The 17055-nt window shown below is 40.7% G+C and overlaps 1 protein-coding gene across 1 annotated transcript in view; it reads left to right on the top strand.

Annotated features, from left to right (window-relative positions):
• Positions 1-17055, top strand: part of shank3a (SH3 and multiple ankyrin repeat domains 3a) — a 684304-nt gene that overhangs the window by 47742 nt on the left and 619507 nt on the right. Inside the window, exon 2 of the mRNA XM_038964510.1 lies at positions 12197-12400. Within this exon, the coding sequence (XP_038820438.1) occupies positions 12197-12400 (204 nt within the window). The remainder of the gene's footprint in view (positions 1-12196; positions 12401-17055) is intronic.

Genomic DNA, 17055 nt, shown 5'->3' with positions numbered 1-17055 from the left:
TCTACAATAGAGCAGGGAGGTTTTCCAATGCCTTGCAAAGAACACCACCTATTGGTAGTTAGGGAGTTTAATTGCTGTGATAGGAGAAAACTGAGGATGGCTCAACAACATTGTACTTACTGCACAATACGAACCTACTTGTAAAAAGAAGGAAGCATGTACAGAAAAAAAATATTCCAAAGCATGCATCCTGTTTGCAATAAGGCACTAAAGTAAAACTGCTAAAAAAATATGTCCTTAATACAAAGCGTTATATTTGGGGCAAACACATCACATCACTGAGTACCACTCCTCATATTTTCAAGCATGGTGGTAACTGCATCATGTTATGGGTATGCTTGTCATCGGCAACAACTATGGAGTTTTCTTTAGGATAAAATAAATAAAATAGAGCTAAGCACAGGCAAAATCCTAGAGGAAAACTTGATTCAGTCTACTTTCCAACAGACAGAGTAGACAAATTCACCTTTCAGCAGGACAATAAATCCTTTTCTCAATAGGGGGTGCTGTTTTCACTTTGTAAAAAATTTGTTCCCAAATTAAACTGCCTCGTACTCAATTCTTGCTCGTACAATATGCATATTATTATTACTATTGGATAGAAAACACTCTCTAGTTTCTAAAACCGTTTGAATTATATCTGTGAGTAAAACAGTACTCGAGTTGGAGCAATCTTCCTGTCAGCAAGTGAGAAATCTGAAATCAGCCAGGCTGTTCTGAGGTCAGTTTATTAATTTGCATGTCTTCTATTGGTTGAGATGCACTGCATACACCTTCCCCTGGATGTCAGCAAATAGTGAGAATTGGAATGGAGTTGCTAGGCAGATCTGAGGCCATATAAATGGACTGGGAACGTGGGGTCCACTCTTTCCTTCATTCGCCATGACGCAAGACAGACCTCAGGATGGCGTTCTAGAAAGCTCCCGTTATAGCCCTTAGATATATCCGGCTCTGATTTTATTCGATATAGGTGTTAAAGACATCATAATGTTGTTATTTTAAACCGAGTTATATCAGTTTATATCAGTATATTGCGATTTTCGGTATTTTATTTGTGCTGTGTTATGGTGATTTGGACACGTCTTCGCCACATGGCTAATGTTTACTGCTAATTCCAAAGTTGAAGGCGACAATCTACAACCGAGCAACGATTCCTCTGGACAAAGGACAACTTGCCCAAGATTCTGATGGGAGCTCATCAAAAAGTAAGAAGTATTTATGATGTTAATTCATTGTTCTGTTGAAAAATGTGAAACTACTGTTCCGCCATTAATTTCGGTGCGGTCTCGCTTTAACGCACGCTGTACGTCGTAGTAACGTTAATTTTAAAAATCTAACACAGCGGTTGCATTAAGAACTAATGTATCTTTCATTTGCTGTCCAACCTGTATTTTTTAGTCAAGTTTATGATTAGTTACTGATTAGATTAGGTGCCTCTCCCAAGATTTCTCCCGACATTTTGTTTGCATTTTGGCTACTATTCTCATTGTATAACCACGATTTGTGCCGCTAAATATGCACATTTTCGAACAAACTCTATATGTATTGTGTAATATGATGTTATAGGACTGTCATCTGAAGAAGTTTGAGAAGGTTAGTGAAAAAATTAATATCTTTTGCTGGTTTATTCGTTATCGCTATTGTTGGCTTGAATCAATGCTGTTGTGTGGTTGGCTATTGTAGTAAGCTAATATAATGCTATATTGTGTTTTCGCTGTAAAACACTTAAAAAGTCTGAAATATTGGCTGGATTCACAAGATCTTTGTCTTTCATTTGCTGTACGCTGTGTATTTTTCATAAATGTTTTATGATGAGTATTTAGGTAATTCACGTTGGTCTCTGTAGTTATTCTAGTTGCTTTGGTGAGAGTTGTGATGGTGGCTGCAATGGTAAACTATGATTTATACCTGAAATATGCAAATTTTTCTAACAAAACATATGCTATACAATAAATATGTTATCAGACTGTCATCTGATGAAGTTGTTTCTTGGTTAGTGACTATTTATATCTTTATTTGGTCGAAATTGTGATAGCTACCTATGCAGTAAAAAAATGGTGGGAAAAAAAAGTTGAGTCTTTTGCTATCGTGGTTAGCTAATAGAAATACATATTGTGTCTTCCCTGTAAAACATTTTAAAAATCAGAAATGATGGCTGGATTCACAAGATGTGTATCTTTCATCTGGTGTCTTGGACTTGTGATTTAATGATATTTAGATGCTAGTATTTACTTGTGACGCTATGCTAGGCTATGCTAGTCAGCTTTTTTACTGATGGGGGTGCTCCCGGATCCGGGATTGTGATGAAGTAGAAGATAACCTAAAACACTAGGCCAAATATACACTGGAGTTGCTTACCATGACAACGTTGAATGTTCCTGAGTGGCCTAGTTACAGTATTGACTTAAATCGTCTTGAAAATTGATGGCAAGACCTGAAAATGGATGTCTAGCAATGATCAACAACCAATTTGACAGACCTTGAAGTATTTTTTAAGCATAATGTGCAAATATTGTACAATCCAGGTTTGCAAAGCTCTTAGAGACTTACCCAGAAAGACTCAAAGCTGTAATCGCTTCCAAAGATTCTAACATGTATTGACTCAGGGGGATTAATTTTTGTCTAATCAAGATACATTAGTGTTCTATTTTTCATTCCTTTTTTTACAAATGCTAGAATTTTTCTTCCACTTTGACATTAGAGCAGTTTGTGTAGATCGTGGACCAAAACATTGTAATCCATTTTATTCCCACTTTGTAACACAACAAAATGTGGAAAAAGTAAAGGGGTGTCAATTCTTTCTGAAGGTACTGTATGTCCTCTTCTGTTCTCTACTGTCATCTCACCGACTAATCGCTGCTGTAAGTGAAGAAAGTGCTGAGTAAGGATGGTAGTAACTATCTGTCTCTTTTTCATTCACCTCCCGCTCCTTTTCTCTCTCAGGGGACTGGGCCTCTTTTTCTTTCTTTCTCTTCCATGCATATTCATACTTGTTTACATGTTATCATGTACTTTCTTCTCTACCCCCCCTCTCTTTCTTTCTCTCTCTCTATTCTATCTTGATAGGCTGACCCTGCATTGCAGTTCATAGAGGAAGAAAGGGAGGAGGGAGATATTCTTTAGGGAGAGAGAGGAGGCAAAAGGGGTGGCTGGAGGGAGGGGGAGAAAAGGGAGAAAAGAGGATAATGGAAGAGGAGGGAAAGAGGGTTAGCAGATGGGAGAAGAGGGAGAGAGGGTAAGGATGGAGAGGAGCGAGAGAGGAGTGTTAGCTGCACAAAACAGTAGACAGAGAAGGCAGACTTTAAGAAGGGAGGAAACAGAAAGGAGAGAGGGAAAATCTATTTGGATGAAAATGAAACTGTAAGAGAAGAAAGGGCGCTGTCCAGCCTCAGTGTAGACAACAATGGTACTGAGAATGCTATGGTGTTTCACACCAGACAGTGGGGAGCCTCTTGACTCTACTTATCGGTTTTTATTGATAGCTCTGCCATATTTTTGGACCATAACTTGGTCACAGCATCCATAGAGAGGTTTGTGTTTTCCCCCTCCTGGGGAGATAGATACCCATCTGCAGGATTTTACCCCAGCTCTAGGGAGGATCCTCAAGACCTTGATTAGCTGAATCAGGTCTTAGAATACTCCTTGCTCCAGCCAAACGATACGTCACGCTCATGGATGTTAGTTTCTTCTCCGCAATGAATCTGGACCTCCCCGACAATTCAAAAGCGCAAACACATTCTAACCATTCTGATTGGTCCCAAAAAACGATGGGTTGGGCCAGAGCCAAAACACATGTGGGTGAAGAAGCATTTTGAAAGAACATCATTGGCTTTGATAGTCTGTTTAGAGATGACTTTGTTTTGTACGACACCCCTCCATTTGACATCACCACAAACAAGTCTCAGACTGAAATACTGTATGTAGCTAACATAGAGCAGTGGAAGAAGTCAGTTTGATTTGTCAGGAAGTATTCCATAGCTGGAGCAGTAAACAATTGTGGAATTTTACGCAGACTAAATGCAGCTGTGGACAATGGCATTTGACAAAATAGGCTATAAAAAAAACTGTCTGAATCAACTAGGCCCTACAGCCAAGTTTAATTGAAGAATATGTTAGGTTGTATAGTTTTCAGGGTAAGATGCTATAGCAGAGCCTTATCACAGCAATCAGCATCATTGGTAAGTTTACTGAAAATGCAACTTTACTAAAGTGAATACAGTGTATGGATCTGAAGTGAATTAGCTAAAAGAGTATGTGTTCTCTGTTCTATAATATCAAATATCAAATCATCTTTCAAAGGTTGCTTTCTTTATGTGAGGAAGCAGTAGCAGGGAAAAATACTTGAAATGTTTTACCATGAAAAGAACCCTAACTAAAACACTCAACCATTTCCACTATTTCATTTGCAGTTTACTTCACATTTCCTTTCAGAGCTCTGGAGAAGGGATTTAGAACTATTGTACATTGAATCATTAGTTTAAAAAGTGTAATACAATGTCATTGGTGGAATATGTGCAGAATACCCATTGACAGATAGTGTATAGTATTGGTTACAAACATTAATGTGAATTTGTCTTATCAAAAATCTGACATATCTTTCTCCTAAACTTGTCCCAAGATCACCTTCACTCTTCTCTCTCCTTCATTCTCCTCTCTTCCTCATTTTCTCTCTACTTCCGCTCTGCTGCCCCTGCAGCTTGGCTGCAATCCTCTTGGTCTTCAGGAAAGCCTGGTCTCTTCTCTTGGTCTTCAGGTTCACAGTGATTACAACACAGACCATCCCCAGCAGAGCACAGGTCATCAGTGGAGTGTGAAGTTGATGCGGAAGTGGTCCCGCAGCTTCCTCTCCCACTGAGCTAGGAAAATCTGTGTAAGAATCCACAAATATAGAATGAGCGACAAACAATGCTCTCCCTCCATTAGTAAGCACACAAAGTAAGAACCCAGGTCCTCTTTGGTCAAGTTGGTGATGCGGAGAGAGAACCTGTTCTCAGGAAACTCCAATGCTCCCTAAACTTCTTTATGACAGGCATGGTGTATCTCTATCTGCTGGTGGCTCACACTCAGTCTCTGCTTCTGTGTTAGTGGTAACACATTCCAGGTGAAGATGGTTGAGAGAATGTCAAGAGTTTGCAAAGCTATCAAGGCAAAGGGTGGCTACTTTGAAGAATCTCAAACATAAAATATATTTTATATTTCTTTAACACTTTTTTGGTTACTACATGATTCCATATGTGTTATTTTATAGTTTTGATGTCTTCACTATTATTCTACAATGTATAAAATAGTAAAAATAATGGAAAACACATGAATGAGTAGGTGTGTCCAAACTTTTGACTGGTACTGTGTGTGTGTGTGTGTGTGTGTGTGTGCGTGTGCGTGTGTGTGTGCGTGTGCGTGTGCGTGCGTGCGTGCGTGCGTGCGTGCGTGCGTGCGTACCTAGGATATACTTTATTGTCCCCGAGAGGGCATTTCTTTGCCTGGGTGCCAGTCTGTTTCTGCTCTCTGGCCAACTCCCTGTGGAATTGTCATACCGAATTTTTTATTTATTTATTTCATCGTTATTTAACCAGGTAGGCCAGTTGAGAACAAATTCTCACTTGCAACTGCGACCTGGCCAAGATAAAGCAAAGCAGTGCGACACAAACAACACAGAGTTACACATGGGATAAACAAACGTACAGTCAAAAACACAATAGAAAAATCTATGTACAGTATGTGCAAATGTAGTAAGGTTAGGGAGGTAAGGCAATAAATAGGCCATAGTGGCGAAATAATTACAATTTAGCATTAACACTGAAGTGATAGATGTGCAGATGATGATGGGCAAGTAGAGATACTGGGGTGCAAAAGAGCAACAACAAAAAAGAATAACAATATGGGGATGAGGTAGTTGGGTGTGCTATTTACAGATGGGCTGTGTACAGGTACAGTGATCGATAAGCTGCTCTGACAGCTAATGCCTAAAGTTAGTGAGGGAGATATAAGTCTCCAGCTTCAATGATTTTTGCAATTCGTTGCAGTCATTGGCAGCAGAGAACTGGATGAAAAGGCAGCCAAAGGAGATGTTGGCTTTGGTATATAGGGCTTTGGTGACAAAACAGATGGCATTGTGATAGACTACAACCAATTTGCTGAGTAGAGTCTTGGAGGCTATTTTGTAAATGACATCGCTGAAGTCAAGGATCGGTAGGCTAGTCAGTTTCACGAAGGTATGTTTGGCAGAAATGAGTGAAGGAGGCTTTGTTGTGAAATAGGAAGCCAATTCTAGATTTCATTTTGGATTGGAGATGCTTAATGTGAGTCTGGAAGGAGAGTTTACAGTCTCACCAGACACCTAGGTATTTATAGTTGTCCACATATTCTAAGTCAGAACCATCCAGAGTAGTGATGCTAGGCGGGAGGGTGGGTGCGGGCAGTGATAGGTTGAAGAGTATGCATTTAGTTTTACTAGCATTTAAGAGCAGTTGGAGGCCACGGAAGGAGTGTTGTATGACATTGAAACTCATTTGGTGGTTTGTTAACACAGTGTCCAAGGAAAGGCCAGATGTATACAGAATGGTGTCGTCTGCATAGAGGTGGATCAGAGAATCACCGCAGCAAGAGCGATATCATTGATATATACAGAGAAAAGAGTGGGCCCGAGAATTGAACCCTGTGGCACCCCCATAGAGACTGCCAGAGGTCCGGACAACAGGCCCTCCGATTTGACACACTGAACTCTATCTGAGAAGTAGTTGGTGAACCAGGCGAGGCAGTTATTTGAGAAACCAAGGCTATTGAGTCTGCCGTTAAGAATGCGATGATTGACAGAGTCGAAAGCCTTGGCCAGGTTGATTAAAACAGCTGCACAGTACTGTCTTTTATCTATGGCGGTTATGATATCGTGTAGGACCTTGAGCGTGACTAAGATGCACCCATGACCAGCTCGGAAACCAGATTGCATAGTGGAGAAGTTACGGTGGGATTCAAAATGGTCGGTGATCTGTTTGTTAACTTGGCCTTCGAAGACTTTAGAAAGGCAGGGCAGGATGGATATAGTTCTGTAACAGTTTGGGTCTACAGTGTCTCCCACTTTGAAGAGGGGGATGACCGCAGCAGCTTTCCAATCTTTAGGGATCTCAGACGATACAAAAGAGAGGTTGAACAGGCTAGTAATAAGGGTTTCAACAATTTCGGCTGATAATTTTAGAACGAGAGGGTCCAGATTGTCTAGCCCAGCTGATTTGTAGGGATCCAGATTTTGCAGCTCTTTCAGAAAATCAGCTATCTGGATTTATGTGGCACAGAGACTGGCACTCAAGCTAGGGACATTTGTCTTGGATGATTATAGGAGTGCATGGATGAGTATGTGTGTGTGTGTGCACCTGTCTCAACAGTGTGTTGAAAACAACCCCAGCAACCTCCATGACGGCCTCATTTCTCTTAATCTCTCCCTCTCTCTCTCTCGGTTCTCTGGTTGCCTATCTTCCGTTAATGTTTTCTCTCCCTGTGTCCTGTAAAATAAAGTAAACTACAGTCTTTCTCAAAGGTAAGAGGGAGCTGGTTTCAAAGCTCTATTTGATGTCAGTTTTTTAGGGTTTGGAGAAAAACTATTTTCTCTGAGCAAGCAAATAGCAGAAGAGGAGTCCCTGAAGAGGGAATGACAGTGTTTGTGATAAGAACAGTCTCTCTCTCCGTGTGTCTCTCTGTCTGTGTGTGTGTGTGTGTGTGTGTGTGTGTGTGTGTGTGTGTGTGTGTGTGTGTGTGTGTGTGTGTGTGTGTGTGTGTGTGTGTGTGTGTGCGTGTGCGTGCGCGTGCACGTGCGTGCGTGCCTTGTTTAATTGTACAGTGAAAGACAGAGTAGAGACAGTGGGAGGAGGGTGATGCTGCTGCTATGTGGTTTTGATACTGGTGTCTTATAGTTGAGGTGTTGGTGATATGATGGTGATGTTATCACTGTACACACGGAGCTGTGCTGGCTTTGTTCTATGTTTATGTATTGACATGGGGCTGTGGTTGTGGTGTACTGATGGAAGGTAACAGATGTACTGTGGTTGTGGTGTACTGATGGGAGGTAACAGATGTACTGTGGTTGTGGTGCACTGATGGAAGGTAACAGATGTACTGTGGTTGTGGTGTACTGATGGGAGGTAACATATGTACTGTGGTTGTGGTGTACTGATGGGAGGTAACAGATGTAGTACTGTGGTTGTGGTGTACTGATGGAAGGTAACAGATGTAGTACTGTGGTTGTGGTGCACTGATGGAAGGTAACAGATGTACTGTGGTTGTGGTGCACTGATGGAAGGTAACAGATGTACTGTGGTTGTGGTGTACTGATGGAAGGTAACAGATGTACTGTGGTTGTGGTGTACTGATGGAAGGTAACATATGTACTGTGGTTGTGGTGCACTGATGGAAGGTAACAGATGTAGTACTGTGGTTGTGGTGTACTGATGGGAGGTAACAGATGTACTGTGGTTGTGGTGTACTGATGGAAGGTAACAGATGTACTGTGGTTGTGGTGTACTGATGGAAGGTAACATATGTACTGTGGTTGTGGTGTACTGATGGAAGGTAACAGATGTACTGTGGTTGTGGTGTACTGATGGAAGGTAACAGATGTAGTACTGTGGTTGTGGTGCACTGATGGGAGGTAACAGATGTACTGTGGTTGTGGTGTACTGATGGAAGGTAACAGATGTACTGTGGTTGTGGTGTACTGATGGAAGGTAACAGATGTACTGTGGTTGTGGTGTACTGATGGGAGGTAACAGATGTACTGTGGTTGTGGTGTACTAATGGGAGGTAACAAATGTACTGTGGTTGTGGTGTACTGATGGAAGGTAACAGATGTACTGTGGTTGTGGTGTACTGATGGAAGGTAACAGATGTACTGTGGTTGTGGTGTACTGATGGAAGGTAACAGATGTACTGTGGTTGTGGTGTACTGATGGGAGGTAACAGATGTACTGTGGTTGTGGTGTACTAATGGGAGGTAACAGATGTACTGTGGTTGTGGTGTACTAATGGGAGGTAACAAATGTACTGTGGTTGTGGTGTACTGATGGAAGGTAACAGATGTACTGTGGTTGTGGTGTACTGATGGAAGGTAACAGATGTACTTTGGTTGTGGTGTACTGATGGAAGGTAACAGATGTACTGTGGTTGTGATGTACTGATGGGAGGTAACAGATGTACTGTGGTTGTGGTGTACTAATGGGAGATAACAGATGTACTGTGGTTGTGGTGTACTGATGGAAGGTAACATATGTACTGTGGTTGTGGTGTACTAATGGGAGGTAACAGATGTACTGTGGTTGTGGTGTACTGATGGAAGGTAACAGATGTACTGTGGTTGTGGTGTACTGATGGAAGGTAACATATGTACTGTGGTTGTGGTGTACTAATGGGAGGTAACAGATGTAGTACTGTGGTTGTGGTGTACTGATGGAAGGTAACAGATGTACTGTGGTTGTGGTGTACTGATGGGAGGTAACAGATGTACTGTGGTTGTGGTGTACTGATGGGAGGTAACAGATGTACTGTGGTTGTGGTGCACTGATGGAAGGTAACAGATGTACTGTGGTTGTGGTGTACTGATGGGAGGTAACAGATGTACTGTGGTTGTGGTGTACTAATGGGAGGTAACAGATGTAGTACTGTGGTTGTGGTGTACTGATGGGAGGTAACAGATGTACTGTGGTTGTGGTGTACTGATGGGAGGTAACAGATGTACTGTGGTTGTGGTGTACTGATGGAAGGTAACAGATGTACTGTGGTTGTGGTGTACTGATGGAAGGTAACAGATGTACTGTGGTTGTGGTGTACTGATGGGAGGTAACAGATGTACTGTGGTTGTGGTGTACTAATGGGAGGTAACAGATGTAGTACTGTGGTTGTGGTGTACTGATGGGAGGTAACAGATGTACTGTGGTTGTGGTGTACTGATGGGAGGTAACAGATGTACTGTGGTTGTGGTGTGCTGATGGAAGGTAACAGATGTACTGTGGTTGTGGTGTACTGATGGGAGGTAACAGATGTACTGTGGTTGTGGTGTACTGATGGGAGGTAACAGATGTACTGTGGTTGTGGTGTACTGATGGAAGGTAACAGATGTACTGTGGTTGTGGTGCACTGATGGAAGGTAACAGATGTACTGTGGTTGTGGTGCACTGATGGGAGGTAACAGATGTACTGTGGTTGTGGTGCACTGATGGAAGGTAACAGATGTACTGTGGTTGTGGTGTACTGATGGGAGTTAACATATGTACTGTGGTTGTGGTGTACTGATGGAAGGTAACAGATGTACTGTGGTTGTGGTGCACTGATGGGAGGTAACATATGTACTGTGGTTGTGGTGTACTGATGGGAGGTAACAGATGTACTGTGGTTGTGGTGTACTAATGGGAGGTAACAGATGTACTGTGGTTGTGGTGTACTGATGGGAGGTAACAGATGTACTGTGGTTGTGGTGTACTGATGGAAGGTAACATATGTACTGTGGTTGTGGTGTACTGATGGGAGGTAACAGATGTAGTACTGTGGTTGTGGTGCACTGATGGGAGGTAACATATGTACTGTGGTTGTGGTGCACTGATGGAAGGTAACAGATGTACTGTGGTTGTGGTGTACTAATGGGAGGTAACAGATGTAGTACTGTGGTTGTGGTGCACTGATGGAAGGTAACAGATGTACTGTGGTTGTGGTGCACTGATGGAAGGTAACAGATGTACTGTGGTTGTGCTGTACTGATGGAAGGTAACAGATGTACTGTGGTTGTGGTGCACTGATGGAAGGTAACAGATGTAGTACTGTGGTTGTGGTGCACTGATGGAAGGTAACAGATGTACTGTGGTTGTGGTGCACTGATGGAAGGTAACAGATGTACTGTGGTTGTGGTGCACTGATGGAAGGTAACAGATGTACTGTGGTTGTGGTGCACTGATGGAAGGTAACAGATGTACTGTGGTTGTGGTGCACTGATGGAAGGTAACAGATGTACTGTGGTTGTGGTGCACTGATGGAAGGTAACAGATGTACTGTGGTTGTGGTGTACTGATGGAAGGTAACAGATGTACTGTGGTTGTGGTGTACTGATGGAAGGTAACAGATGTAGTACTGTGGTTGTGGTGCACTGATGGAAGGTAACAGATGTACTGTGGTTGTGGTGTACTGATGGAAGGTAACAGATGTACTGTGGTTGTGGTGTACTGATGGAAGGTAACAGATGTACTGTGGTTGTGGTGTACTGATGGAAGGTAACAGATGTACTGTGGTTGTGGTGTACTAATGGGAGGTAACAGATGTAGTACTGTGGTTGTGGTGCACTGATGGAAGGTAACAGATGTACTGTGGTTGTGGTGCACTGATGGAAGGTAACAGATGTACTGTGGTTGGATGCTTGTGTACTGATGTTGCAGTGATGTATTGGATTGATTTACCGCTGGTGGGGTGTGTCCACCTCTTGAAAACAGTGTTTGCTCTCTCACTCCCTCGCTTCTCTCTCCGTTCTCTCCCTTCTCTCTGAATTCTTTCTGTGTTTTCTGTAGAGCTCAGTGCTCCACAATGTGGTAACTAGAAGGAAGTGTTTTACCAACACTGTAGGTCTCCCTTAACAGGTTTTACGTTATATACAGTATATAACATGTACGGTTTTAATGTTATAGTATGATTAGGAATAAACCCTATACAGTGTGCATGAATAGATGGACTGCTGATCAGATGGTCACTGATGGTCATATCCTGAATACTGTATTGCACAGCTGGCTTCAGTCCTGCTCCTGAGCCAGACACTTAACCGCAATACCTCCGGGTAACATTGAGAGCATGCATCATGATGTATCATTTAAATGTTCAGGTATGCTAGGGGCCTGAGATGGGAGAGCCTATGCCAGCGTTTAATCTGACTTCCTGAGTCTGGTGCTGCAAGCTCTTATCTGGTCAAGGGTTTCTAGCACCACCCTTTTGAGTGTCCTCTATGGCAGGAAATAATTGATCAATGATTTGATAACTGTGTGAATTATTTAGTTCATTATATATGTATGTGCATGATCTCTCTCTCCTTCCTCTCTCCCTTTATCTCTCTCTGTACTGTGGTCTGTAAGGGGGTGTAAGGGTTGCACTGGGATTGTGTTTTCATTTGTTTAGGTATTCACACACTGTATTATTAACCACTCATAACTGTCCCCTGCTCTCTCCTCTCTCCCTTCAGAAATGTATGAAGTTCGATGTGGACGCTCCTATCTGGTTATCTAAGCAGCATATCCTGTGTACTCTGAACCACAGCCTGAAGGATGTGCTGAACTACGGCCTCTTCCAGCCCGCTCACAATGGAAAGGCTGGCAAGTTCCTGGATGAAGAGAGGCAGCTGAAGGAATACCCACTGCCTTCTGTTACACCTGTACCATACCTGGAGGTAGGCCTGCACCCTCTCTCATTAACATCCTATGTTTCTATGTGTGTGTTAAGGTGTATTTAATATGTGTTGTATATGGATGTTTGTTTCTGTGAGTGTGTTAAGGTGTATTAATATGTGTTGTATGTGAGTGTGTTAAGGTGTATTAATATGTGTTGTATGTGAGTCTGTTAAGGTGTATTAATATGTGTTGTATGTGAGTGTGTTAAGGTGTATTAATATGTGTTGTATGTGAGTGTGTTAAGGTGTATTGATATGTGTTGTATGTGAGTGTGTTAAGGTGTATTAATATGTGTTGTATGTGAGTGTGTTAAGGTGTATTAATATGTGTTGTATGTGAGTGTGTTAAGGTGTATTGATATGTGTTGTATGTGAGTGTGTTAAGGTGTATTAATATGTGTTGTATGTGAGTGTGTTAAGGTGTATTAATATGTGTTGTATGTGAGTGTGTGTTCTCTGTCCTGTTGCTGTCATGGTGTTGTTTTGTTGTTCTAGTTTATTGGGTTCATCAGCTTTAATATTACAGAGAGATTGTGGCTTCCATCAATGTAATTGTCTGCATAATTTCCAATCCCCCATATATTGTTTTGTTTCCCCTAACCCTACCACCCCTCCCCTAACTGGAGTAAACTAATGGACAACAACACTTAGGCTTCTACTTCCAGCTTACACATACTATATACATTTTACAGACATAGTATAATTTACAATATGTATATTTTGTTTGTTTTTAGTCCCATCCTTCAGCTACCCTCAACCCCTTTCACATATCTCTGAAGACCATTCAGTTTCATTCTATTTGCCATATATTTTTCAACTGTGCTGTGAAGTTTCACAAAAGTTCTGAAACTTTCCATTCTCATAGGTTCAACAGATTGTAAATTAAAGATACAAACATTTTCTAAGAGTATTACTATATCATTGATCGATTGACTATGACTTTTCAAATCACCCAGCAGTGCTATTTGCAGAGTTAGCTGCAGGTAAATGTTACAATTCTTCAGCCCTTCTTGAACCTGTGACCAAAAACAAGCTACATATGGACAGTACCAAAACAAATGATCAAGTGATTCTGTCTCTTTGCAGCAAAATCTATAGAGATGGGATGGTTGTAACCCCATATAAATAACATTCTATTGGTTGCAAGAATTTTGTATAATAATTTAAATTGAAAAAGTTTTGAATCCGGCGTCGTTATGTTTATCAGTTGTTACCATGTGCCATGGAATCGGTACACCGAAAATCTCTTCCCAATTATTCTATATGGCACAGCTGTCAATTTTTTGGTCCTTAAATTAAACTGGTATACGTTTTTATTCATCACAATTTTCTTTAACCAATTTTGGTCTTTAATGCAGGGCCACTTTCCTCTTCCATTTTTGCGGTAATGCTGCAATTAGTTGGTTGTAATTTTGGGTAGAGCAGACATTTCCATATATTTTTGTTCGCTACATGTATGACATAACTCCACCAGTCCTATTTATGATATAATTTACAAAGATTATACGTCTTTTTATTTTTTATTTTTTGCATCATGTTTTTTTTTCATCAATTAGTATATTTGAGTTTAACCATAATATTTGTTTTCTGGTGGATTAAACTGAAGTTGAAACAATTTTTTTTTAAATAACGATATTTTTAAGATTATTTAATTTTCAAATAACCGTAAATGAGAGGTTGTAATCTGAATAAAGCTAAAAAAGGCCATTCTTGAATGTGGGGTGAGAAATTCTTACTAATCTGCTAGAAAATCAGTTCAGATTTAAGTATAACTTTTCTAAACCTTTAGTAAGAGGTCTAAAGCTTTAATACTTAATCATTTCTGCCCTCTGAATTAATATTCATTATATAAATAGGCCTGTTTAATTTATTCTGGCTTACTGTTCCAAATAAAATTGATTATTTCTTGCTAATATAATTTTAAAAACAAGTCGGTAGGTAAGGCCATAAGCAAATAGGTAAACTGGGATATGACTAAGAGTTAATCAGGGTGATTTTTCACAAATAGAAAGAAATGTTCCTTTCCATGGTAGCAAGATCTTATCCATTTTTGCAAACTTTTTATTAAAATGTATTGTATTGAGCCACTTGATATATTTGTTTGATCTGATCTAACATTTGGATGGCCATAATAAATAGATATGCCAATAGTATACAACCTTGTTTTACTCCCCTTTACTCCCAATACTTTCTGAGAAGAAGCCATTATTTACTGTTTTACACCTAGGGTTACTATACATAACTTTAACCCATTGTATAAGATACAGTGCCTTTGGAAAGTATATAGACCCCTTGACTTTTTTGACATTTTGTTACATAACAACCTTATTCTAAAATTGATTAAATAAAAGAAAAATCTCAGTAATCTCCACGCAATACTGACAAAGCAATGACAAAGCAAAAACAGGTTTCTAGACATTTTAGCAAATGTATTAAAAATAAAAACATAAATACCATTATTTACTTAAGTATTCAGACATTTTGCTATGAGACTCGAAATTGAGCTCTGGTTCATCCTTGAGATATTTCTACAACTTGGATGAATAATATCTGACAACATCATTTAAATTCTATGCGCGATGCATTTTGCTAAAATTTTTGCATCACAACACTGTAAGGGGCATCACGTTTGTTTATGGACTGGATCTTTATATTTACCACTGGGGTCCTGTTTCAGTAATAATGAAATCAGACCTTCTTGTTGAGTATCTGATAATCTACCATTATTATAGAAGTGGTTGAAAAAAGGATTGGTATACCTCAACAGGTATGCCATCCAGCCCTGCAGGTTTCCCAAACTTAATGGCTTTAACTGCATCAAGAAGTTCCTCCTCTGTAATTTGGCCTTCACATTAGTCTTTCTGTACAGCTGTTCATTTTACATTATTCATAGAAAAAAATTCTTACAATTAACTTTGGTTCATTGTGTTGCTGTTCTCCCCTGAGAGAACACTAGGAGCTTGATGTCACCTGTCAATTATTCAATTATCCAGTCTGCTCTGTGAGTAAGATGTATGCATAATATATGTGTGAAACTCAGCAGCGATAATCACACTCTGACAGCAGTGTTCGCAGCTCCCAGCTGTCATCTCTAGCAGTTATTTGTAGCCTGTGTCGATCATGGTTTGTGATCATATAGAAACTCAGCCAATGTGATGTTTTTACAGTCAATAGAGTAAACATCGTTAGATCTCTCTCAAAATTCTGGAGTGAGGGAGAGCTATAAATTGATAGATACATAGCTCACTAGAGTGCACTCCAACCTTCTGCATTGAATGATTCTATAATATCCATTGTTTGATTTATTAATTGTCAGCCGACATTGTTTAAATACAAAATGTTCCTTTCCTGTGGGCTTTGAAAATGTCATAGTTTTCTTGTCAGCAAAGTGCTCTGTTTCTCCCTAAATACAGATTGATTGTTTTCTCCAGGTGTTATGGATGCAGCAACAGTAGATGATGTTGTTATTGCAGGTAGTTGCATCATGTTCAGGTAGCAGAATGTCTGCAGGTAAATCCTTGATGCACGTAGAATAGGACTGAAGTCAGCCTTTTCTCAATTGGATTTGCTCAACTCCTGCATCCTCTGTCCTCCATCCTCTCTGGACTCCTTTTGATAGAGGTCAGTTGAGGAGGGGAGGCGAAGAGAGTGGAAACTAGACGAAAATGCGCTTGTATGAAATTAGACTCTCCTCCAATCGTGTGCCATTAGGCAAATTATGTTTACAGGGTGGAATCCCCAAATAAATGTATGAAGTGATAAAACAAATGTAGTTAGTTGTGCAAGACATTTTATAGATAAAAGGATAAGTAGTTTATGGTTTTTACAATAGCCGATTCAAAGGGGGTGTGGCAGATTTCTAAATTTGTCCGCTAAGGACTCGGGTAGGATACACTTGTACTTCCTCGCCAAAAGGAGGTTATTGAGGAGAGGAGGAACTTCTTCCATTTAACTGCTAAAGAATTGACACTCTCCTCGACCACTTATCAGTTTCCGGGTCACGGAGGAGAGACAACGGAGAAGAGGACACATTGGCCAGAATGATGATGTTTAGAAAGCCCAAGGGATTTACTGTGTCTTGGTAATTAGATATTTGAAGTGTACAATTCCTGCAGGGTAATGTACACCTTCCCAATTTGTAACTCAAACCCTCATGCTACCATGGACTACCAAAAAATGTCCAGCTTCCAAGGGCACTGTGCCCTAAAAATAAGAGATAAGTGGTAACAACATCTCTATAGTAGCTATGTGCCTGTGTGTACTGTATGTCAGGCAGTCATAGTTAAAGCTTAGTTTAACCCTATAGTTCACAGGGACACTATAGGGCTCAGTGCCACATGAGAGGTCTGCACATTTAGACATTCGCTAACAGCCCAGGGCTGTGTGTGTGTGTGTGTGTGTGTGTGTGTGTGTGTGTGTGTGTGTGTGTGTGTGTGTGTGTGTGTGTGTGTGTGTGTGTGTGTGTGTGTGTGTGTGTGTGTGTGTGTGTGTGTGTGTGTGTGTGTGTGTGTGTGTGTACAGTAAGTCAAGGGCCATGCTCTATGTTATTTGTCTCTCAGGAAGCTCCATGTCAGATAGTTTCACAATGTATTGAGTTAGTGTGTGCTCTCTCTCTGGATATCACATACGGAAATTGGGACAGTTTCATATTGCTG

This window comes from Salvelinus namaycush, chromosome 2 (genome assembly GCF_016432855.1).
Source record: "Salvelinus namaycush isolate Seneca chromosome 2, SaNama_1.0, whole genome shotgun sequence".
NCBI lineage: Eukaryota > Metazoa > Chordata > Actinopteri > Salmoniformes > Salmonidae > Salvelinus > Salvelinus namaycush.
Note: the sequence above shows the minus strand (reverse complement) of the source record. Positions and strands in the feature narration are given on the sequence as shown.